The 25,172-nt window shown below is 50.8% G+C and overlaps 1 protein-coding gene across 2 annotated transcripts in view; it reads left to right on the top strand.

Annotated features, from left to right (window-relative positions):
* The first annotated feature begins 15,219 nt into the window (after positions 1–15,219).
* The window catches only part of LOC128941990 (collagen alpha-1(XXVII) chain-like), a 145,257-nt gene continuing 135,304 nt past the window's right edge, over positions 15,220–25,172 (top strand). For both annotated transcript variants that reach the window (XM_054284130.1, XM_054284131.1), the window contains exons 1-2: positions 15,220–15,762; positions 23,408–23,478. In XM_054284130.1, the coding sequence (XP_054140105.1) occupies positions 15,707–15,762; positions 23,408–23,478 (127 nt within the window). In that variant the 5' untranslated portion in view covers positions 15,220–15,706. The remainder of the gene's footprint in view (positions 15,763–23,407; positions 23,479–25,172) is intronic.

Here is a 25,172-nt window from a genome sequence, read left to right as displayed (position 1 = left end):
TTTTGAAGAAGGTGTTCAAGGCAGTGAGCACAGCAAGGCTCTCAAACTTTGCTTTTTCATTTTTCCTTCTAGAAATAGAAATTATTGCCAACACCTTTTTTTCCTGTGAATGAGAAAATGTTACACACATTCCTGAGCTCTAGGAAACCTCTATTCTTGCACACAGCTAAGAATTACTTAAAGAGAACAGATCCTGCTCCCTGGTTGAGAAAATGCAAGGACTAAACCAAGCTGCTGATGCTCTGCATCACCACAGGCCGTTCCCAAGCCCTGCATCCTGCTGGCTTTGGCACTTTGGGACAGGTGACACTGTCAGGAATCTCCTTTTTCTTCTGTGCAGCTCCTTGAAGGCTCTCAGGTCCCACCTGCAGCCTTTGGAGACCTGTGGGGACACCTGGGACTGTTTCTCACCAGCACATTTCACACACCTGGGGATCTTTGCTTAGAGCCTCTCTTGGGGCCTTGCAGGTACAGGAAACCTCAGTTCTGGGCACATCTGTGATCAAACAACTGCAGCAACCACAGCAGGCTGGATTTGCTTTCCCAGACTCCTCTTCCTTGCTTTTCTCCTCTGCCTGATGCCTGGAAATCCTGCTGTGCCTCCCTGAGCCTGCGCTGGGAAATGTGAGCTGCAGGGAGGGCAGGCAGAGCTGGCAGAACTGGTTGGTTGTGGTTCCTGCAGCCCCTGCTCTGGGGGGTGTTGCCAGCAGCATGCTCTCCTTGCCATATTATTTACATTTGTGCTCAGCATGTTCTTCCCTGGCTCCAAGAACAAAAGGCTGCTGGTATGGATGGGTGACAATGCATAGCTTTGTTATTAAAATTGGGACTTGTCCTGCTAGCATTGGAAATAGCATCCAGTGATTAATCTCCTGCTGGCTTTGTTCTTTTTATGACCAAGGGGTTGGCTCATGGAGGACTTCCTGCTTTTTTGGAGGGGCTTTGCAAGGTTGATTAATCTGTAGTAATGGTGGCTGGAGTGGCCAGAGTTTCTATAGTGACCAGCTGGAGATAAGAAAGTAGTGTCAAGTGGTGGTTGCTGAAGATGCTGGGTGCCAAAATTGCAAACTGTGTTTTGAAACAGACCAGCCAAGCAAAAGAGATCTGTGGCTCCACAGTCAGCTTGGACCTGAACGTCCTCTTTGTTTGGCTGAACAAAACCCAGATAAACAAAACACTGAAGGCAATTAGCTTTGTTTGCTTGCCTTTGTCTCCTCTTCTTCCAAATCATTGTAAAATTAGGAATAATGCCAGTGAATTCTGTAGCTATTCAGTGGACAAAAGCTGGTGCACAGGAGAGGAGAAACAAATAAGTATAATACTGCTGTTTTCAATAACCAGCCTGCTCAATTTTAACTTTTACTCCATTTACTTTCTCTCTTCTGGATTTAAGGAGATTTATTTGATCACTCTTGTGAATGGCAGCACCAAGCATTTGCTGTAACCATGGGATTTGTGTTGATACCATGCTTCTCCTGGGATGTCTCTGCTTCCCAGTGTCCTTTCCTCAGCAGTTTTCCATCATTCTCTAGGTTGTGTCTGGGGCTGCAGGTGCCACCTGTGCCTCAGAGGGTCAGGGAGGGCACGGATGGGCACAGGGCCACGATGCTGAGTGACAAATCTCCTGGGTGCACATGCCCTGCAGGTCAGAAAAGGGTTAATCACGACCTTTTCCTTGTCACAAAAGCTTTTTGTCTGCCCTGAGGGGGGCTGGGGAGCTGCTCCCATCCAGGCTGGTGACAGGAGCAGGGGTGGAATCCCACTGGCTGCTGGCTGGGGGCACTGCCCTGAGCTGCAGGTACCAGTGCCAGGGCAAAGGCAGCATCTCTTGATGGAAAAAACACAAGGGGAGGGAATTCAGCCTGCCTGAACTTGCTTTCCTCATAGCCATGACCCTCATGCCCCAGAGAGCCCACGGAGTGAGCCCAGCCTTGGTCTCTCCACCTTCCCTTGGACCTTCTGATTCCCGCAGCCCCATGGAGAGGGGCAGGGAATGGGTGTGAAACACCTTCCTGCACTCAGCACTTTATTCCTACAGCTCCTCAAGATTCCCTGAGGGTTTTCATGGACCCCTTGCTCTGGTCTGAACGGGGATTGTGGTGGGGCCGTGGTTCTCTGCAGTGCTGGTGGTGAGGGGATGGGGAGCAAAGGCAGCCCAGGGGGAAAACCTTCCCCAGCCCTGAGCAAACAGCCTGGCCTTGTGGGGACAGCAGCAGGGACTGACCCTGATGGGGCAGTGCAAGAGGAGCTGGGCTGGGGCTGTGGCTGCTCACAGTGACCCCAAGATGTGTCACAAAGTCTCTTTTCCCAGCCTGGCAGTCAAAGTAGGAGTCAGAACTCTTCAGTTCTCACTCTCAAGGTTGTTTATTGTTTCTTATCTATAAAATTCTTTCTCCTGGCCTGCTGAGGTCCATTCAGCAGGACAGACAGAGGCACTCTGCCTGCCCCCAGGGTGGTGTTATCTTTTATACTAAAAACTACGTGTACAATATTTACCATAACTTCCCAATTCCTATCACCTATGTTAGACAGTGAGCTTCTACTCTAAACCAATCCAAAAAGTGCTACCATCACAGAAGATGGAGGCCAAGAAGAAGAAGGAGAAAGGCTGGACACGCCCAGATTCCTCCATCTTGCCCCCTGAACCCCCATTCTAAAACCCCCAAAAAATCTATTTTTCACTGTGTGATAAATTAACTATCATTCTACTTAAACTTTTGTGGCTTGCAATTCTTCATATAAGATTGTTCATTGTTTTTTCCAAGGGCTAAATCAAAGGCACAGGGGTCTGGAGCTCTGTGCCAAGGTCTCTGAGCCCCCTGGGCAGGGGCTGGAGCCCTCCAGGGCAGCCAGAGGAATTCCCTGAGTTCTGACATGCTGGGTTCTGCAGGGGGCTCTGCTTTGTCTCCCAAGCTCTGGCTCACTCTGCCTGTGACAATGACCCAGGTCCTTGCTGCTGCCTCCCCCTGGGCTTCTCCTGCCTCTGCCAGGCTGTCACAAGCTCGTGCTGTGGGTTTGAGGGGGCTCTGTGTGAGCAGTGCAGCCCCCAAACCACCAGGCCCCTGCTCTCAGTGTGCTCAGCCTCACCACGGGGGCACACCCAGGATCCCTCAGAGGGAAATGATGCTCAGGAGGCCCCTGGGATGCTGCACCTTCTCTAACCCCTTCAGCATCTCTGTAGGCACTCAGCCTTTGATGTGGCTGCAGCTGCTGGGGTGTGGAGTCTGCTGCACCCTTCCTTGGGGATCTGCCAGCACAGCCTGGGACAGAAGGGATGGGGGACAGCACTCAAGGCATTTGCTAATCTCAAGGAGTTTCTCATCCCAAGGAGTTTCTCATCCCAAGGAGTTTCTCATCCCAAGGAGTTTCTAATTCCAAGGAGTCTCTAATCTCAAGGAGTTTCTCATCCCAAGGAGTTTCTCATCCCAAGGAGTTTCTCATCCCAAGGAGTTTCTAATTCCAAGGAGTCTCTAATCCCAAGGAGGTTCTAATCCCAAGGAGGTTCTCATTCCAAGGAGTTTCTAATCCCAAGGAGTCTCTAATCCCAAGGAGTCTCTAATCCCAAGGAGTTTCTAATCCCAAGGAGTTTCTCATCCCAAGGAGTCTCTAATCCCAAGGAGTTTCTAATCCCAAGGAGTTTCTCATCCCAAGGAGTCTCTAATCCCAAGGAGGTTCTAATCCCAAGGAGGTTCTAATCCCAAGGAGTCTCTAATCCCAAGGAGTTTCTAATCCCAAGGAGTCTCTAATCCCAAGGAGTTTCTAATCCCAAGGAGTTTCTCATCCCAAGGAGTTTCTCATTTCAAGGGGGGTCACACCTCTCTCTGAAAAGCTTTTCTCCCACCCAGCACCTTTGCCACAGGTCCCCAGGGGTATGGGGTGCACCCATGTGGTCTGGGAGCAGCACAAATGCATTAAAAATGCAGAACACAGGGATTGAATCCCACAGCAGGGACAGGAGCTCCTCCAGGTCCTTCCTTGGAGGAAGGGGCACCTTGTGCAGCCGTGATTTATGGGGGATAAATCCCCGCAAGGAAACCAGCCCCATCAGTGTCCCCTGCAGGAGACACTGTCCCCTCTCTGTCCCCACTGCAGTATCCAGCTCTTGATGTTACTTTTCCACCTTCACTTTTTGTGGTTATTTCTGGCCAAGGGAAGATTGGGCCTTCGGTGGGTGTTTGGAATGTCAATAACTATAATTAAGCCTTTGTGGTTCTCTTGCAAACTCTGGAATCTATAATTTTCAGCAGAGTCCCCTCCTAGCATCGCTACGGGGAAAAGGGGTCTTTGTTGGGCTGAAAAATAGAAATAAATTTTTAAAATCAAAGCTATAAAATAAAATGCTAATCAGTGGCATTTACAAATATTTAAATTTAATGTTATTTTCCCCTTTAAAGAAGGAGGGAAATAGAAATCTTGGCATTTCTTGATGTCTTTCAACTACTTTGGGGAAAGTTTTACCCAGAAGCTAGTTTGTTTAATAATTGCATGTCAGGGAAAAATAAGTAAAAGCCAGCTGAGGATGAAGGGGTGAAGGATACAGAGAAACTTTATTTTCTGCACAAGGTCCCTTTGCTGGTTTGTGCACAGGACAGGAGTTTTGCTGCAGCTCCCAGTGGTCAAGGGCAGGGATTCCTGGGCTCTCCTTGCTTTGCTTCCCCCTAGGATGGCAATGGGACCATCACAAACCGTCTGGGTTCACTTTCTGGAGTTGGGGCGGTGAATGCAGCTCCCAGAGAGTCAGAATTAACCCTTTCTGTGCCTGCAGCTCTCTGTATGTCAGCTGGGAATTGAGGAAAGCTGCTTGGGGGGGTGATGAATCCAGGATCATCAACAGCAATGTTGCAAAGTGCTTTTGGGATGTGATGAAAGGCACTTTGGGGACATCAAAGTGAGGGGTTTTTTTGTGATGGCTGTTTAGGATGTTGCTTTGAGGAAGGCAGAGGGGAAAGCCTCATTTCCCACATCAGTTAATGACTGTTGGCCTTTTAATAACGAGGGTCAGGTGCAAATCCTGAACCTGCTCCCTGCCTGGGGCACAGCCACTGGCAAGGAAATCAGCAGAACATTGTTGCTTATTCAAGGCTTTTGGAGATGGGAAATATAAATAGTCTCATTTCTCCCATTCTGCTGATTAATGCAAGTTTTGCAGTGAGTTTGTGGGCTAAATGTGGGGTTTGGTGGGAAAAGAGGCAGAGCTGTTCAGAGAGGAGCATCTCAAGATGCACTGAGCAGTAGAATGAGATTGAAATTGTCCTTTTTAAACTAAACAAGAAATAGCTTAATGTTAGCTCAAAATGAAGGAAATCAGAGAAAAGCAACATGACAGCAGCAGGGCAGGTGTCCAGGCTGGCTCTGAAGGGAGATTACAATGGTAAAATATAAACTTTGTTTACCTGTGCTGAGTGGAAAAGTTTACAGATCACACACAAATGAGAAGTTCCATGTGAAGAAGGATCTGACTGTTTTCCAAGAAACTGGAGAGTAAACAGCATTTTTTCCTTGGTTTTCGAAGTGTAGAGCTTGACCCTGAGATAACTCTGGTTGGTGACAAGGATCTTCAAGCCCACAGATTCTGGGAGAATGGAAAATGGGATTAAAAATGTCCTGATCTGGTCTATACAAAGGCTCCTCTGGATGCTGCAAATGAGGGCTTGGCTACATTTCTGAAATATCACAGAATGGTCTGGGTTGGACCTTTAAGGATCACCTCCCTGTACCCCCTTTTTTCTTTTTCTCCTCAGTGACAGGTCCCACTGTGAAGCTGCTCTGATGGGCTCTGTACAGTACAATTGCTTTCAAATTACATTAATTTTTTTTAAATCCCAAACTCTGAAAACAAATAAGCAAACAAAGTCCCCTTCCACGAAATCCTGATTCAATCACTTCATTTTATTTCCCTCTTCTTGGGGAGGGCAGGATTTATTTCACCAGTGGGTGTATAAATATTGACTTATTGACTTGATTTTTTTTTTTTTTTTTAAGGAACAGAGACACAACCAAGTCTCTCATTAGTTCTTACCCAAACATCAGTAAATACAGCCTTTCTGCAGTTTGGAGAGCTTTACCAAATACTATTGCTGTTGAAGTAGAGAGAGTGAGAGTGTGCAGATGTGGAGAAGTGTGTTTGCAGGAAGGAAAAAAAGCCTATTAGCTTTGAAGCAGGTTTGTATACCCTGGGTTAACACACTGAGTGTGTCAGAAGAGACCTTCTCTGTGGAAATGGGCTGTGCTTCTGCTTTATGTGTTAACAATTTGAGTGAAGTATGAAGAAATTCGGCATTGTTCTGCTCTGAGTGGCACGGATTGCATTTCAGCCAGTGCAGATAAAGCGCCAGGAACTGTCTGCTCTGCTCCAGGATTTGAATTGCATGTTTAATCAGCAGAGCTTTATTTTATTATTTATTTTTTACACAGGGCTTTACAGCCAGATAAACCCAAGCAGTGTCTAATGAACTGTGTATCTGCAGGTTGTGCTGAATGTAGAACTGGAAATAGATTTACACTTGCTCCTGCATGGGGGGCTGCTGCCAGCTCACAGTGCAGCAATAACAGCCAGTGCTTGGTGTTTGAGGGTCTAAAACCTCTTTACACGTGAGGTGATCTATATCACAAGCTTCAGTTCAGAGACAAGAAAATAATGGCACAAAAGCAGTGGTTTGAGTTGCTTCAGGTCACCCTGCAGGTCACTGGAGCAGTGAAAGGCAAACCTGAGCCCTGCTGGGATCTGGGTTAGTGTGTGAGCCCCAGCAAGGTGAGGCAGGGCAGAGCTGCCTGGCCCTGCCCCAGCACCAAGGAATGGACAGACAGACAGACAGACCCTCTGTGCAGCCTCAGTTCCTCTCATCACAGCAGCTGCTCACAGAAATAGCTCAGCACCCTGCACAAGGAGGTGCTGGTGTGGCAGTGCTGTGACACAGATTGGGTTCAGCAATTCCTCAATATGGCTGGGTCATGTCTTAAAATTACTCTGGTTACACAAACCAAATTGCAGTTTCTTTTTGGTGTTGATACCTCAGGATGTAGCAGAGTACAGGCTTTTCTTAATATATACATTTGTGTTTGTGCAAGGGCTGCCTCATCCTTGTCACTGCTGAAGGAGCTCCTCTGTTGTCATTAGTGCAGGGTAGAGCCCAAGAAATTCCCATCTCAAATCTGTCCAGTCTCACCCTTCCTTCACTTTGCCTGGACTTTCATTTCCATTTCAGCTTCCTCCTGCAGGTCTGATTTCCCTGAACTGCTCCCACAGGCCTGCCCAGCAACAGGACACAGAATTATCTTCCCACAGCAGTGGGAAACAAAGAATATATCTTGCTTAGACAGTAGAAAAACTACCTTTTGGATTTAAATAGTATTACCCTAACGTTTTGTCATGACCATCATTTGCTTTGATGTTTTCTAAGCTCTTTTCCCTCTCCCTTTCCCACTGAAACTACTCAGAATCTGACTCAGGCTTGGTTTCTGTCTTGCACAAAACCTTTGTCCCAGGCACTTGTGCTGTAGCACACAGGGCCAAGATCTTGTGCTGATTTCCATCTCCCTTTGAACTCTGCCTTGGGGCTGCCTGGGTGTGCTCATGAGCTCCAGCTGCCACCAGCACTGTTCTCACCCTCAGGCTTGTTCCTCATCCCCAGAGCAAACAGCATCCCTGCTCCAGAAGGACCTGGAGTGCCTCCACAGCCTGTACCTTCCCCTGTTTGCTGCCTGCAGCTCCCAAATCCTTGTCCAGAGTGTTCAGAGCAGGTCAGGCTCATCTCTCCTGCATCAGTTGTGTGTTGTGGGCGCAGGGCTGTGGCACAGGCACTGAGCCACACCTGCCCCAGTGTCACTGGGACATCCAGAACTCTGGCAGACCACACCAGGGCTGGGCACTGCTGCCTAAAATCATAAGGGTTGTGTGACCTGCAGAATTCAGGCTGCAACATGACACACTGCTGTGTGCTCCCTGCCATGGTAAATTGCTGTCATAGCAGCAGCAGCCACAGGGGCAGTTGTCCTTTTGTCCTGAATGTGCAGGGAATTATTGAGATCAGCAGGCACTTTAATGTGCTGGTGTGACTCCTCTGCTGAGGGGGAAGGCACTCTCAGGGTGGTTCTGTTTCATGAAGGACAGACAGGCTGTGTCTTTAGAGAGCTCATGTTACCTGCACTCATCCAGGACAGCTCTCAGCATCTCCATGAGACCATGGCATGAACAAACTCCTGTGCACACTGGTGGGAAAAGTGCTTTGTGCTTGCTGATGCATTTCTGCACTTAACCAGCAAACCCCAGGCAGGGAGAGCTGTTCCTCCTGTGCAGCAGCCCACAGGGCATTTCATGGTGAATTATTATTTCCCTGCATGGTAAAAGGGGGAAACAGGTCTTGATATTCTGCTCAAATGTAGGATCTCCACACTGTGCCATAGGCAGCAGAACAGCCTGGGCTGGTGTTTGGACTGGAGAACACAGCTCCAAACTGGCTGGGGGTGTTGATTCTCCTGTGTTTTCCACCAGCACCAGTGACTGAATAGGTCCTAAACCAGAGAGAGCACATGGCAAACAGGGAAATTAAGGGATGTCACAAAACCAGGCAGTCTTTGCCTGATACCTTAAAGGCAGCCAGGGTTTAGGAGCTGTAATATCTCCCTGTCAGAGCCTGGTGATGCATTACCCTGTCGGGGCTGACCTGAACAATCACCTCACAGTCATCCTGTGAAACTGCAGCTCCCCAAACACCTCCATGGAGGGTAGGACAGAGCTGTAATCAGCAGGCAGCCTTGCCACGGGAAGGGTGGGTTTGGCTGCATTGTGCTCCCTTTCATTCCCATGGAAAAGGACTCCATTTAATGATTAACAGCCATTCCCACCTCCCGGCTGGCTGGGCAGCCCCGTGTGACATGGTGCACTTGGAAAGCGCAGAAAGATCAGCCTCTGCCACACGTGGCGTCCCCACAGCACCGGCCAGGACACAAAAGCCTTTAGTGTTCCCAAAAAGAATTTAAAACATTTTACATCAAAAGGCTGCAGGAGTTCAAACGTGTCACCAGCAGCGGTGGCACAGGACAGGAATGGCTTTGTCAGGAAGGCTGTGGAGAGGGGGGATAACATTGAGCAGCAATTCTCTTACATCCATGATTTTCAAGCTTTCTGTGCAGATCCTCTATAATTAATCCCTTCCACAGTGCACTGGGAATGAGAAACACAACCCACAGCCACTTTTGGATCATGAATAGCTGTCAAACAGCAAGCCCCAAAACCAGGAGTGCTGCATGCTGTGCTCCTCTGCAGAAACCTCCCAACTTGCAGTGATGGCTGAGGTCAGAGAGACCAAATTAGGAGCATCCATTGACCAGATCCCAGCTGGGCCAGCTTCTGCCATGCATGGTGAGACTTCTCAGCAGGCAAATGAAGCCCTTCAGCAGGTTTCTACTCATGGTCATGTCCCTACAGGGTAGAGAAGACTTTAATCCAGGGCTTGAACTAGTGCCAGTCATTTGAGTAGAGCCCATGGATGTGAAAAGTGCCATGTTATCTGAATAGAAAACCCGTGTTGGGATTAGGAAATCCTACACAGGGAATTACACACCTGAGAGAGCCCTGCAGCCAAGTGTGGGGGTAAAAAGGGATAGAAACGGCCTCTTTGGCAGAAACAGCTCCATGCCAGCCCGGCAGGCAGGGATCAGCCCCAGCCCGGGGCTCCGCTGCCGAGGCTGCTGATGCTGCAGCGCGGGTGCTGAGTCAGCAGGGCTCGTTCCTGGGTACTGCCAGAGCTGCTGTGCCCGGGATGCTGTGCCAGGGCTGCTGGGCCCTGCCAGGGGTGCTGTGCCTTCCCGAGGTGCTGTGCCCCTGCCAGGGATGCTGTGCCCATGTGCGGGCTGGGATCAGCCCTGCTGTGCTCCTGCCGGATGCTGTGCCTAGGTAGGGGCAGGGATGAGCTTTGCTCTGCCCTGCCACGGGTACTGTGCCTGTGTGCAGCTGGGATGAGCCCTGCTGTGCCCCTGCTGGGTGCTGTGCCCGGGATGCTGTGCCCTGCTGGGATGCTGTGCCCAGGGTGCAGGCTGGGATGAACCTTGCTGGGCCTTGCCAGGAGCTGTGTGCGGGGTGCTGTGCCCGTGTCTGGGCTGTGATCAGCCCTGTTTTGCCCTTGTTGGATGCTGTGCCTGGGTACGGGCTGGGATGAGCGATGCTGTGCCCCTGCAGGGGTGCTGTGCCCGTGTGCGGGCTGAGATCAGCCCTGCTGTACCTTCCCGCGGTGCTGTGCTCTGCCAGTGATGCTGTGCCCCTGCCAGAGATGCTGTGCCCTGCGGGTGCTGTGCCCGTGTGCAGGCTGGGATGAGCCCTGCTGTGCCATGCCTGGGATGCTGTGCCCTGCCGGGTGCTGTGCCCGTGTCTGGGCTGGGATCAGCCCTGCTGTGCCCTGCCGAGTGCTGTGCCCTGTCCGGGATGCTGTGCCCGGGGTGCTGTGCCCGTGTCTGGGCTGGGATCAGCCCCTCTCTCCTGTGCCAGGTGAATCCCCTGTCCCTGCCGGCTCCCAGGCGTGCCCACAGCCCCGCTCTCCCTGCACAGCTATTCCCACCCCGGCTGGCACCATCACCCTGCTCCCTTTGCACCAAGTTCAGACACTCCTGCTCCGGGCTGGGCGTGGATCCCCAGCCCAGCAGGGAGTGAAAGGCTCTTTATCCCACCTTTCCTTCGCCTGTTTGTTTGATCCCTCCCACAAGTTTTTCCGGTGCCGCGGTTTTCACTTCTGCCTGGTTATGCCACGGGTTTGAAACCTGAATGGGGTATTTATCTAAATATATCCAAACACATCCCTGTAATTCCTTGTGATTTCTGGGGGCAGTGAGTGATCCAGGATGCTTTTTGGACTTGGGCAGAGGTGCAAATGACTGCAGTGTAATTCAGCTTGTGCTCCAGGCCAAGCCAAAGAGGGCTGGTAGGTCCAGGTTAGGCTGGGATTTCTCTGTTTTGTGGAGCTGGGCTCAGTGTGTCACACAGGGCACTGTGACACCGCCTGCCCTGGCTCCAGCAGCCTCCACACTTTTCTGAGAGGAGCAAAGAGACAAAACTACATTAACGAGAGCCTTGATGCTTAACCCAGCTGCAGCTCCTGAGCAGAGGTGGGTACTGGTTCTTCTGGCAAGTGGCTAAATAGGGGGGAATGTTTAAGGTGCTGTATTTATTCAGGCTGTAATGACATGCTGCTTTTTTTGAGTGTGTTTCATCAAAAGCAAGAGTTCTGTTCCCTGTCCCCCATGTTGTGTGGTGGCATTTCTTCCTCCCCTGTACTTTTTATTTTTTGGCTAATTAAACTAGTCAATTCCAATTCCTTTTTTTCTTTTTTTTTCCTTTTTCTCATTTCACTGCTATGCTGTTTTATTTCAGTTTATTCAGTGTTTTAAAATGGCTTCTATTTAAATTTGGAAGGGAAGAAAAATAAATCTGCTAAATATATTTCTATTCAGATCATATGTTGTGGCTTTTCTCTTTTTGAAGAATGAGGTCTAATTTTTGAACCTGAATTGACTTGGCACAAGTCTTGGCTTCAGCAATGTTGGGTTTCCTTTTGTTTTAAAGTAATTCCCTTTTTCCTACTGCTGGGATACATTTATGTCTTCGTGCTAGCAAAGCTTTCAGGCATGTGTTTGGTTTGAAAATGTTCATGGGAGCAAATATGGGCAGAGGATTTGAGGATGAGACTGTCAGTGAGTTTTATGGTGGTCCTTGGTGAGATGCTGTGGACCTGAAGCATCATCAGTCTTTTCCCATTACCCACTTTGAATAAATCTGTGCAAAAAGATGCAGCACATCATTTTTCTTTCCTTTTTGTCCCTCTCTCTAAAAAGCCAGGCCTTGTTCCTTTCAAGTAGGGTGGGGTTTGGTTTTGTTTGAGGGAAAGGGAGTTTACTAAATATTTGCTGCATTCAGAAGAGAGAAAAGGTAGAAATAAGCAGGAGAGGGATTAACCAACAATTATGTGAACTTGGAGGTTTTTTTAATTGATTAAAGCTTTATCTTAAACACTTCAGCATGGCTAGAATATGTTTCTCAGCGAGGAATGTGTGACTGAGAAACATGGAAAGAACAGCTGGGGGAAAAAATAGCTAAGAAAAATAGAGATTTTATGGTGTTTCTGACAAGCTGTGTCACTGCCTGTTGTCCCTAAAGTCACAGTCCTCAAAGCTGCACTGTTTGGGTTATCTGAGTTCCTGGGCTTTCAGAGGGGTTTGAGACACATTTTTCTGTGAATAGGAATTTCTGACAAGGATGTGTAACTTAGCTGCACCCTTCTGAGAAGGTTTTGTGGAGGACAGAGGAACTGTGAGGCTGTTAGTTAACCCCAGTCCCAACACTGCTTGTTTCAAATTTTTTTGCTGTCTCTGCTTAAAACTTCATGTGCAACAGCGAGAAAGGAAGCAAAATGCAGATGCTTCAGAGCAAAGGTATGAATAAAATCTTCTTTCTATAGAAACTGGGAGATGGAAAACCACAGCTCCAGCAAGCAAGCACAACTAAACCAAATATATGCATTAAGGGAGAGAAGCCCTTGGCATGCATGGGAGCAGAGGATGTCATGTAGGAGATCTGATTTATGGGGGAAACCTCAACTTTTGGCCATGCTCTGAGGTCAGGTTTTTGAGTAAAGCCTGCATTGCTGAGTCAGGCCAGTGGGTCCTTGAATTTTCTGGTCTGAACATGATGTAACATCACTCTCCTCTAGCCTCGAGTTCAAGTACTTGGTGGGTCAATGTGGGGTCCTGCTTGTGGCTGTGTTTTGTGTATTTTTAATGTATTTTTCATGGGGAGTGGATAAGTTTAATGCCCATGTCCAGCTGTGAGGTGCTCCAGCCCTTCCCCATCTCAGGGGATGGATAACGCAGTAAGACACAGAGCACCTTTGTGGAGGGAGCCCCTGGGGTGGCTCAGCCTTGATGGCAGAGCCATGCTGGGCTCTGGGGGCTGTGCTGGGTGCTCAGCACCTCGCAGGTCCTGCCCTGTGCCCTGCAGCCCTGACCCTTTACCCTGGAGATCCTATAGCCCCTGCAGCCCTGTCCCCTTGCTCTGGGGGTCCCGTGGCTCCCGAAGCTCTGTCCCCTTGCCCTGGGGATCCTGCAGCCCTGTCCCCTTACCCTGCAGCCCCATCCCCTTGCTCTGGAGGTCCTGTAGCCCCTGCAGCCCTGTCCCTTTACTCTGAAGCTCTGTCTCCCTACCCTGTAGCCCTGTGCCCTTGTCCTGGGGGTCCTATAGCTCCTGCAGCCCTTTCCCCTTACCCTTCAGCCCTGTCCCCTTACCCCGCAGCCCTGTCCCCTTGCTCTGGAGGTTCTGTAGCTCCTCCAACCCTGTCCCCTTGTCCTGGGGGTCCTGTAGCCTTTTCAGCCCTGTCCCCTTGTCCTGGGGATCCTGTAACCCCTTCAGCCCTGTCCCCGTACCCTGGAGATCCTATAGCCCCTTCAGCCCTGTCCCCTTGTCCTGGGGGTCCTGTAGCCTTTTCAGCCCTGTCCCCTTGTCCTGGGGATCCTGTAACCCCTTCAGCCCTGTCCCCTTACCCTGGAGATCCTATAGCCCCTTCAGGCCTGTCCCCTTGTCCTGGGGGTCCTGTAGCCCCTTCAGGCCTGTCCCCTTACCCTGGGGGTCCTGTAACTCCTGAAGCTCTGTCCCCTTACCCTGCAGCCTCATCCCCTTGCCCTGGAGGTCCTGTGGCCCCTTCAGCCCTCTCCCTTACCCTGAAGCTCTGTCCCCTACCCTGCAGCCCTGTCTCTTACCCCTTGCCCTGTCCCCTGCCCTGCCCTGCAGGCCCTGCCCCTCAGCGCTGCCCTGCCCTGCTCTGGGGTGCCCGGGGTGCCCCCCTGCCTGGCGGCAGCGCTGATCCTGCCCCTCTGGAGGCTGGATCTGTGCTCATTAGCTGCTGTTTGCTGAAACCGGATACCTGGGGCACCCCCGCCAGCGCGGAGTCCCCGGGCCGCAGCTATTTAAAAGGACAAGGGCAGCCTCAGAGCTCCCACCTCTCTCACATCCATGTCCCTCCGCCCTTCTCTCCCGGATCCCCGCAGCATCCATGACCCACGAGTGCGGCCACGGCCCGAGGGGGACGCGCCAGCCCCGGGGAAGGATTATCTGCTGAATTTGGGGGGAGCCCAGAGAGCCCCGGCTGGCCCCGGGCCCCTCAGCCCGGCCGCCTCTCCCGGGCTGGCGGCGCCGGAGACACCTTGAAGGGCAAGGAGGGAGGAAGGGGCTTTGTTTCAGTTTTCTTTTTTTCCCTCCTTTTTAATTTTTTTTTAATTTTTAGCTGTTATTATTATTTTTAAAGAAGCAGCAATTGCCGTGAGCTGCTGGGACAATGAATGCCCAGGGCCATGGGGTTGCACGGAGATGCTGCTCGGCCTCTGAGCTCGCTGCAGAGTAAGTGCCCGAGGCAGAGGGGCTGGCAGGGGAGGGAGCAGGGCAGGGACCCCCAGGGGTGCAGGGACCCCCAGGGGTTCAGAGGACACCCAGGGGTGCAGGGACACCCAAGGGTACAGGGGACACCCAGGGGTGCAAGCAGAGGTGGCACCATTGTCCCTCACCTGCCTCAGGGACCTGCCGGTGGCTCCAGGGCTGGCTGGGTGGGACTTTGGATGAGGAGGGGAAGCAGGGATGAAGGCTTTATCCACATGTGGAAGTCCCCTCTCCTGCCAGAGCTGGCCAAGAGGATTTGGGATCCAGCTTCTTCTGGTGGAGCTCTCACAGGGAAACTCACTGCCCCATTCCTGCCCTTTGGGATGCAGATCCCATCCCTCGGGAGCATGGGGGACTTTTCTCCTCCAAGCCTGAGTCCCATCCACAGGCTCCCAGTTTGCTGCTCAGCTGCACCAAGCGCTGATCCCAAGGGAAAAGCCATGGCAGGAACTTTATAAGATGGGTCCAGGCCAGTTTGGGGCTCCTGGACAGGTGAGTGCAGGGGGCTGCAATTTCCATCAGCAGAAAGGTGTGTGTTTCCCTCCCTGAAGCCTGGACAGGGTCTTCAATTCTTTCCTTGCAGTTCTGTCCAAATGAGTTTCTTTTTTTCTTTCTTTCTTTCTTTCTTCTTCTTCTCTTCTCTCTTTTTTTTTTTTTTCCAAATTATTTATTTATTTTGTATAATTTCTCGTAAATGCTTCGCTATTACAGAGGAGGGCAGCAGAGAGAGGCAGTAAGGACATCCTTAAATAATTTTCATTTCTCAAAATCTGCCTTTTCCTCTTCTCTCTAAGTCCAGAGGAGAGATCCTTGGGGGGTGGGAGGCACATCTGCATTGCAAATAAAAATAATAATTACAACCACCAACCAACCAACAACAAAAAATGTAACAGCTAAGAGAAAACACTTGAAATCACGGACTTTGGGAATCAGAGATCACAGAAATTGCACTATTTATAAGGAGAGGAGAAAAAAAGGCAAGAAATCCAGCGACCATGGGCCAGCCTGGCTTCCTAGAGTGTACTTTGTGTTCTCTCTCCTTTTTCCAAGGTAATTGCAGTCTGCCGAGAGGGAGTTAAATGGGATTAAAAGATCTGTGTAAGCAAAAGGACCCAGAAGAGAAGGAGGAAGGAGTGAGCCGTCCGGGCCAGGGGTGTCTGTGACACAGCCGAACCCCTTAGCGAGGCACAGAGCCGAGCTCTTGGGAAGGATGTACCCACAAACCGCCTCACCCCCCGATTTCTGATGGATTGCCGCAAAAATTGCCCGAAAGAGACAATGCACTAAAACGTGATGGAGCCGGAATCAGAGCCGGTCTCCAGACTCAGAGCTACAGCGGCAGGCAGGGGGTGAGTACAAACTCCGCTACTCCGCGCTGGGGAAGGGAATCCCGGGCGGGCTGGGGGTGCCGGGGAGCCGCAGGGATTTGGGAACGGGCTGCGGGAAGACATTCCTGTGCCAGGGGATGATGTGAAAACTCCCGCTCTGGAGGGGAGAACGGGCTGTGCGGGCAGGGAGGCCACGCTGCGGAGCGGGGCACGGGGGAATGGGGCTGCGCTGTGTGCGGGGATGGACGGGCAGGAGGAGCCCCCCGGCACCCCCAAACCCAGCACAGGGACAGACAGCGGCTCCCAGCCCCGGGGGCTGCTCCAGGAGGCCCCTGCAGCCCCCAGGCTGATGCAGGAGCGGATCTGCTGCCCCTCTCAGCCTCACCCTGCACGGGGGGGTCCCAGCCCCTCCTGGAGCATCCTGGGGATGCTGCTGCCACCCTGTCCTTTGGGGACACGGGGACACGGGTGGTGCTGCGGGAGCTAGGAGAGCCCGGGGGGCTGAGGCTCGGCGCTCTTCATGTGCTCGGCACACACAAAACGCGGCTCCCTCTCCATCCGTGCATGGAAAGATCCCGGCGCACACCCTGCCTGTCCCCCTCCTGCCACAGCCGCGACCGGATTTTACTGTTTTCATTGTTAAACGCGTTGTTGGTGGTGGTTTTGTTGTTGTTATTTTTCCCGGGATCCCGCAAAGGGTTAATCCCGCTGGCTGCGTTGTCGGATGTACTGATGATTTACCGACACTCCCTTGGAAAGGCTGGGATTCTTCTGCCTGGCAGTTTGAAAAAGTTGTGTACAGGATCCCTGTGCCCGGCTGGGCTGGGAGATGGGGGAAAGAGGGGCACCGGGGCCGGGGGGTTTGGGGGCATCCCCCCTCCAGGGCCGGAGTCACCCTGCTGCACCCACCCCTTTCCAGAGCCGGGGGTGGATGGGGAATGTGCAGCTCCCTTTGGAGGCTCAGCCTGTGTGTGTGGAGTCACACGGAGAGCCCAGAGCCCTTCCCAGGGGCTGCAGCTGCTCTCCTTGACAAGTTTTCTCTGTGTTTATGTACTCACAAGGGCTGAATCTCAGCGCTTTGGGGTTCTTGCGCTGCGGGGGTTTTGTTTGGGATTATTTATTTATTTATTTATTTGGCGTGGATGTGGCTGTGGCGTGTCTGGTAGCTGCAGCATCTCGCATTTACACCTCTGTAGCGCTGGGCACGGTCTGGCAGAACCGCCCGGGACCGTGCAAGGGTGTCTGGCGTCAGAAAGGGAGCAGCCCCAAGGGGGGAGCAGGCACAGAAAGGTTCCTTTGAGCGAGCAGGAGCAGCGTGTCACACACAGCGAGGGCACGGGCTGCGCTCTGCAGCGACACTTGGCACCAGCACAGCGGCTGACAGGGCATCACCTACCCATGGGGACAGCGAGATGCTGCCCAGGTGCCAGGTCGTGCCCGGGGGCAGCCCGGAGCCGTGTGAGCGCGGTTCGGACCCAGGAGCGGGCAGAGCAGGGGATCCGTGCCCGCTCTGCCCCGTGTGTGCCCGGCTGGCACAGCCCTGGAGCCGTGCAGTGCCCTGGGCAGTGTGCCCTGGTGTGTCCCTGTGCCTCGGAACCGGCGCCCTTTGTCCCGGGTGCTCCCTGGGCTGTCCCCGCCGTGTGCTGCTCCGGTCCCTCCTCAGCAGAGGTCGCTTGCTGCCCTTCGCATCCTCTCCCGGAGGGAATTTCGGTGCTGGGTTTGATTCCCTTGGCAGAGCGCCGTGCATCCCACGGCTCCAGGGTCCCCTTGAGGTCACTGCTCCTGGGGACGGTGCCCTGAGCCCGTGGCTGGCTTGTCCCTGGGGTCACCAGGCCACCCTTGCTGCCTGGGGACAGCTGGTGATGGGAGAGATCCCCGTGTGGCACTGGGGTCCCTCTTGTCCCAGCACTCCTGCAGCTGCCTCTGGAGCAGGGCTGGTGGCACTGGGGATTCCTCTTGTTCCTGCAGCTGCCTCTGGAGCAGGGCTGGTGGCACTGGGGGTTTCCCTGGTTCCAGCACTCCTGGAGCTGTCGCTGGAGCAGGGCTGGTGGCACTGGGGGAGTTGGTGGCCCCACAGGATGCCTGCAGGTGACAGTGGCAGGGCTGGCTCCCCAGGGGAGGAGCAGCAGTGGCAGAGTGTGCTGGAAGACTTGAGCTGCCAAAGTTTGTAAAAGCAGAAGAACACCAAGTTGTACAGGCTCTTCAAGTTTAGAGTGCCCCTCTTGGTGATTTTTGGTGAGCACAGGCCCCCAAAAACTCAGAGGAGGGTTTGCATTGCACTGCACATCAAGGTCCAGGTGCTGTTCCACTGAGGTTGTGTGACTTTGTCCCATCCAGCCCCAGGGCCCCTTGCTGGCCATGGAGGAGGCTCGATGCTCCTGGACACCTCAGATGGTGACAGCCTGCTGTCCCAGCCCTGGGCTGGTGGCACAATGCTGCCCTGGGGCTGCCCAGCCCATCTGTGTGCTGGATGAGAAATGCACACATGGTGCTACAGCATCCACTGGGCACCATCAGGGTGGGTCAGCCCTGGGAAGGCCTAAAAGGGCTGCAGGGAGCCATGGATCCAGGTGGTCTGGGAACAGATTATGGCACTGCTGGACAAATCCAGCAATAGGGTGGCAAATGATGTGTGTGCTGGGTGCTTGAGGGTAGAGAGGAGGCAATTGCACCTGGAGATGTGTCCCATGAGGGATAGACAGCATCACAGTCCAGGACCACCCTCCTGCTCTTTCCATGTGTCTGTCTGTCTGCTTTATTAAAATAAAGCTCCAGTTTCATCCCTTTTCTGCAATGGGTTGAGGGCTTAAAATCTGCCCTGCTTAATATCTCTGTTCATGGAGATTGTTACTGACTGAAGGCTGTCCAGGTTTGTGGTGAGATTGGTGTTGGAAATCTCTGCCCAGGGACAAACACAGGGTTTGTGGGGTTTATTTTTCCCCCTTCCCTTTCTTTGCCAATTTGTTGGGGACATGAGTAGAAATGATGGACGCTTTTACTGAAGCAAATGGAAACAATGGGGAATTCTATATGGCTCTGCCAAACCCCATTCACAAAGTGAAGGAATGCAAAGGCGTTTGTTGGAGGGACAAAAAAGGAGTTAGATGACAGATCAGGCTTAGCACTTCTGTTTGTGGAGAGGGCTCCAGTTACTGGAGAACACAAAGGCCAGGGCCAGCACTGAGTGTTGCCACTTCACACAGCAGCAAAGCCAGTATCCCAGACAGACAGACAGGGATGGGAGTGAAGGGCGGGTGAGTGGTGGGTTCCCAGGAAGGATCTCCCACTGTGGAGAGCTGCTGGGAGCTGCCTGCAGGGTGTTTGAGCCTCATCAGTCTGGTATCCCTCATGTGGGGAAGCAGGTTGGCCCCAGCAGCAGCCCAGCTCTGGGCAGGGACACCTTCCTGTAGACCAGGATGGTCTAAGCCCTACCCAACCTGGCCTTGAACACTTCCAGGGATAGGGATTTCATTTTTCCTTACTTAATATTGACATTTTCTAGACCACTCTGGTTTTTTAGTATTTTTAATGACCTTAAGAATGGATTTCTAGGGACCATATCTCTTTGCCTGCTCAATACTTTTCCTTAAAAATTGAGCTGCTGAATGAGTATTGAAAAGTAATAGTATTTCAGTTGTTTCAGAAACTTTGCCCTTATCACCCTGGGGTTTGCAGCAGTGCCTGTGTACAAAATCATTGCCTGGAGGTGTAAGTCAATACCTCATTTATACTGCAGGAGAGGTGCAGCAGAGGACTGAGCAGGGTCAATATGGGGACATCCACATAGCTGTGTGTTTCCATTGCTCTTGCCAGAAATTGAGGGGGAGTGGAGAAATACCATCATTTCCAGAAGCCCCAGAAGCTCCACAGAGGAGGCTGCTGGTACAAAATAAGATTTCTACCCCAAAAAGCTGGGATGGAATCGATGCACAGTACAATTTAGAGCTTCAGTTTGTAGGTTGTGATTTGCTTCCTGTTTGTCAAAACTTACAGAATATCACCTCCAGTCGTGTGCAAAGGATCTCAAGCCACACGTGCATTTTCTCCTTTTTAAGATACAGTCTGATTTACAGCTAGAAATGCAGGTTTGCTTTTCTTGAAAAGCAATTTTCAGCCTCCAGCTGGCTTTGTGGTCTTTTGAACAGGAAGAATATACACCTGAGTGGAGAAAAGTGGTGGGGGAATTGTTTTTCCACCTTGCAGTAACATTTGCAATCTCAAAGCCATTTCCTCACTGTAAATGAGGGAGAAAACAAAATAAAAAATTAAATGCTGCCATGGGTTCTTGAAGTATTTCCTTCAGCTTCAACCCATCATCTAAACAAACAAGATGTCAAAATCAGTTGGATTTCTTATTTTAAGTCACGGCAAACCTTTTATTTAAAAAAGCTGAAATTGTTCCAAACCAATTCCAGAAATAGTGGAGAATTAGCTGATCACAATTTTACAGGTTGCCTCAGCTTTGTCAAATTGTCACTTCCTCGAGGATAATTTGTGACCAAGTTTACCCTGAAGGCTTTTGTGTTCCTGCTGCCCTTAATTCAGTGCAGGGCTCCATTCCAGCCCTGGTTTGGTCAGAAGGGAATGAGGGTGTTTGTGCCTCTCTGTCCCTCTCAGTTGTGCTTTGCCTTGGACTCCTGGCACTGGGCAGTTCCCTGATCCACAGGATTTGCCAAAAGCAGGGAAGTAAAATTGAGCTGTAGTCAGTCAGTAACTTCAGCTTGCTATAAAGGGAGTTGGTGTCTGCATTGGAAAACTGTAAAGGCTCATGTGAGCTTACATCATGTGTGCTCTGGGGCACCCCTACACCCAGGGGCTGCAGCAGAGCTTTGGGTTGGAAGGAACCATGAAAATTCATCTCATTCCATCCCCTGCCATGGCAGGGACACCTTCCACTGTCCCAGGCTGCTCCAAGCCCTGTCCAGCCTGGCCTTGGGCACTGCTAGGGATGGGGCAGCCACAGCTGCTCTGGCCAACCTGTGTCTCACCACCCTCACAGGGTATTTCTTCCTAATATCAATTTTAAATCTGCCCATCTTCAGTTTAAAGCCTTCCTCTTTGTCCTATCCTGCCATGCCCCTGTCCAAAGTCACTCTCCATCTCTCTTGGAGCCCTTTAGGCACTGGAAGGTGCTCTGAGTTCTCTCTTGGGCATTCTCCTCTCCAGGATCCTCATTGTGGTACTCACAGAGCCTGTGAATAAAAGAAATAAACGCCTTCAGTGGTGTCTCTTGATAGAGTGGAAATGACTGCTCATGGGAGGAAGCTGAGATAAAGGCAAGGTGGGTTTGATAGCTCTATATAAGGAGAAAAATCTTCTTTACTCTTGCTACTCGAGCTGCTTGTGCAGCTCTGTGGAAAAAGAGCCTGCATTAAAAACCCAGGGATAATTAACAGCCCCATCACTCACACAGCTGCCATTTGGAAGCTGCTTTTGCTTTTTCCATTAAGTTGGTGGATTTTGCCAAAGTGTTTTTCTGCAGTGTTTTGGCACCCGGCCCCACTCTCAGCTCTGACGGGGTTGGCCATGTGAGGGGTCCAGGAGCAGGGCTGGGGCCAGCTGGATCCCACACTCTGCATCGTCTCCTTTACAGCCCAAGAGTGTCACTGGAATGAAATTACGTGCTGGATTTTCCCCCAAGACTTGTTCTCCTCATTATGTCAATCAACAGGAGTTTGGTTTGTGAAGGTGCCCCTCAAAAAAACCCAAAAAATTGCACTTCAGAATGTTGTGAGTGGTAGTGGTTGTACAAATTGATCCTCACCAGATCAGGTCCTCACCTCACCAGGTTCTCAATACCTGGGAGTGCTGCTGGTGATGATCCCCATCCCTGCCCTCCTGTGTTCTCTTCAGGCAGTCAAGCTGGTGATAACCAGTCAGGTCTTTGCTCCATGGAATTGTGTCCACATCTCAAACTCTGTTGGAGATGAGCACAGACATTCAGACTGTCTTGTGTTGTGGATTTTAGCCTCTCTCATGCCAAACAAAATACTGCCAGAGGTGGCCATGAGGAATCATCCTGTTCTGCTTCCCTTTCTCCACTCCCTGGAGGTGCTGGGACAGACAGCAGCTCTCCTTGGGTTGGCAGTGTCTCCATCCCAACAGCATCCCAAGGGATGGAGCTGTCAGAAAAGAGCCAGGGCTCCCTAGATGGAGATCTCCGGAGCATGGTGAGGGTCTCCTGGTCTGGACATGGCAAAAGAACACCAGGATTGGGCTATTCTTGGCTGTTCTTCCATAAACTGAAGCACTCCCAGAGCTCTTGAAATGTGCAGCCTGGTGTCAGGGTGATGGAAACAGCAAAGGAGGACATGGATTACTTCAGCTCATTTCTTTCCCAGTTGATGTGGAGCACTCCAGAATTTTATCTCTTTAAGCCTTAAAATATTAGTTAATGGCTGGATTCCTGGATGGATTTTTACATTCAAGGCCAGGTTTCCCCACTGATGTAAATCACTGTGGCTTTGTTTTAGCTCTGGGAAGGGTCTGCTGCACTGGGTGGGTAATACATTGTCTCAGAAAATGATTTCTTGGGCTAAAGCTGAGGCTTGATGGCAGGAGGAGAGTGGTTTGATTCATGGCTTGTGCATCAGATGTGGAGAGAGGAGCAAGCTGCACTTTGGCATGGCTTTGCACAGTCCAGTGTTCACCCTGGCTGGGCTGAAGTGACAAACAACCTGTGGATGTCCCACACTGCTGCCTCCTGCCTGAGCACTTTCTGTAGTTCACATTTCTGTCTGTTCCTCCAGCAGCTTCTGCTGATGAAGCTGTTAAATATCCTTTCTAGAAGATGAGGGAATTCAATCTTCAAACTTTCCACTGACAGCTTTAAGTGAGCCTAACCAAGGAGTTTCCCATGTTCTTTAGCTGGCTACAAATCAAGGAAGCTGATGGGGGAAAGGGAGGGTTTTTAGCTACCTTTCTGGTAAAAGGTTTTTCCCTGAGCTGCTGTTTTCAATGGCACCTGAATGCTTAAAGCTGAGCTAATAGAGAGGTTTGTCAAATTCCCTCTCAGCCATGCAAGGGTCTGTGAGAGCACAGGGTTGGAAGTCTGTGCATCTCCCATTTCCTAAACTTTCCTGCCATGCCAGGCTTGTGAGGAGGCTCTCAGTGGGTGCTGAGTGGTGAGAAGCTGCCCCCACCTTTGCACCAGGGTGTAAAATGAGGAACAGACCCATGTAGGGGTTTGCATGCTTAGGATATGGTTAAGCAGGAGCACTCAGGATGTGTGTGCTGAGGTGACAGGGCACTGAGTGCCAGCCCACTTCCTACATGTCCCCACAGTGCACTCCTGGCAGGGCTTTGGGGCCCCCCAGCTTGGATTGATTTCTCCATTCCCCTGCATTTCTGGTGGTCTGTCCTGGGTGGGCTGAGTGCCAAGGAGCAGCAGCAGCAGCAAAGACCCAGCAGTGATGGCCCTGCCCCTCAAAACACAGGGCTGCTCCTTGTTCAAGGCTCCTAATTCCCCTGGGAAACCTTTCCACTAAGTTCAGTGGGATTTGGATGGCTTTGAATCAGAAAAAGAAGGTCTCAGCCCAGATCTACTTCCTGTCACTGCCTTTGCTGGACTTGGGATCAAGGAGAAGACCTTTCACAATGGAATTGGTTTTGTTACTATTGTTGTAGAAATGCATTCATTTTTTTTTTTCTTCTCTTGCATTTTTAGGGGATTCTGCTTTCTCTGGACAATATTGTGTTTTACTTGGTTCCTGGGATTCACACAGGGAAGTTCTGAAGGTAAACTACACTTCTTATTTTCTCTCTTCCTTCAACAGAAGTAAAAGCCAAGTGCTTTGGTACCAGTGTAGGATTATAACTTAACAATCCATGTCTGAGCCCAGTGCACAGTTAGCTGCATTTATTGCTGATGGTTGCAGTAGAGATGATATAGATGGTGCAGTTAAGAGCTGGCAAAAGAACCAGGTTTTGTACAGGTGATTACGTGTCCCACAGGATTTTCAGAGCCTGTCTGTCTGGTGGAACTGGTGGGAGTGAAGCACTTTGTGTCTAAAATGTCACTGGCATCCACCTGTACTTGCCAGGACTTAACTGCTCTTAGAAACTGCCCCTTGAGACTGGGGTTTTATGGAATTAAATGTCTCTGGCAGATTTTACTGTGACTTTGGTGCACCCCAGGCACCTCTGCCAGCACAGGGGATGTCACATATGGAAATAATGTGAGTTCTAAAGGTAAGAGCAAATTTAAGGGAGGAAAATCCCACAGGGTTGGTTGACAGTAACATGGCTACAGCTGGCTCAGTCTCTGTGCTGTAAGGGAATATTCTATAGGGGAGTGACACCTTCAGCCTGTCCTCACCCCTTCTCCAGGCATCACCTCCCTGGTGCTACCAGGAACAGGACTAGGCTGAGGTACAATAACCAACAACCCTACAAAAGAGATTAAAACTTGAAACCCAACAAAAACACACAAAAAATATTAATCTTTAGCAGTTGATAGTGGGTGCTGAGCATCTCTGCAATATCTGTTTGGAAAGGAGCCTTCCCCTCTCAAAATAGCAACCCCTTTCCCACATGGTTGCTTTACATGGGTATTTGCTGGAAGTGAACAGCTTCCCCTGCCGTCAGCAGACAGCACTAAGTGGACTAGCAGGCTCCAGGGCTCTCCTCTCAGTCTCTAAAACATGAAGGAAAAATAGAAATTTGGTCAGCACTCAGCTGTCAGCCAGCCCATGGACCACTTTTTACTGGAGGGAGGGAATACATCCTTGCCATCAGCAATTTTGAAAAATGTAATATTTTCCAAATTCTGCCTCCATGCAAAGGAGGTGAACATCTGGCTGAATTACTTAGTCAAGCAGTTTTCAGAGCAAGTTTTATGTCAGCTCGTAAAGAGGCAGAACAAATACTGTGTCTTGGCATCTTGCTTTTCAAGTAGATTATAATGTGCTGTTTAGAGTCACATCCATCCATCATTTTACTCCTAAGATAATTATGGGATGGGGCTGTGTCTTTTGTTACCTTCAATCTAAAGCAAACTCTTTCATTTCACTCTCATTGTGTCTACCTTGGTGTAGTTGATAGCTCCCCTCTGAGATCCTTTCTCTGTGATAAAAGAATTTTGAAAACCTTGCCTGGTTTCCACACAATGAGAGAGAGAATTTCCTTCTGGGTGCCAAAAAACAAAACCTTGCAGGGAAGTAAAGGCTGCAAGAAAACATGGGTGACTTGGGGCTGTGTTATCACCCAGGATTTCCAAACATGAGACTCAGCAGCTGTAAGAACTTGTTCACAGGGCAGTGTGAGGATGAAATTCAGCCAATGGTGTGGGATTTTGCAAACACTCTGGCTGTTACTCTAAGGATTAGGAGTCTTCCTGTATGCTGGAAAATCAGGGAACACAGAGGATGATCTTTCCATAAGTGTTACAAATCCCAAAGATTGTGAGGTGAGTTCATTTGTTGTGTGCTGAC

The sequence above is a fragment of the Melozone crissalis genome, unplaced genomic scaffold (assembly GCF_028551555.1).
Source record: "Melozone crissalis strain CALT ecotype California unplaced genomic scaffold, PUWL_Pcris_2 ptg000041l_1, whole genome shotgun sequence".
Classification (NCBI taxonomy): domain Eukaryota; kingdom Metazoa; phylum Chordata; class Aves; order Passeriformes; family Passerellidae; genus Melozone; species Melozone crissalis.
The sequence above is the reverse complement of the archived record's forward strand: the minus strand, read 5'-3'. Positions and strand labels throughout refer to the sequence as shown.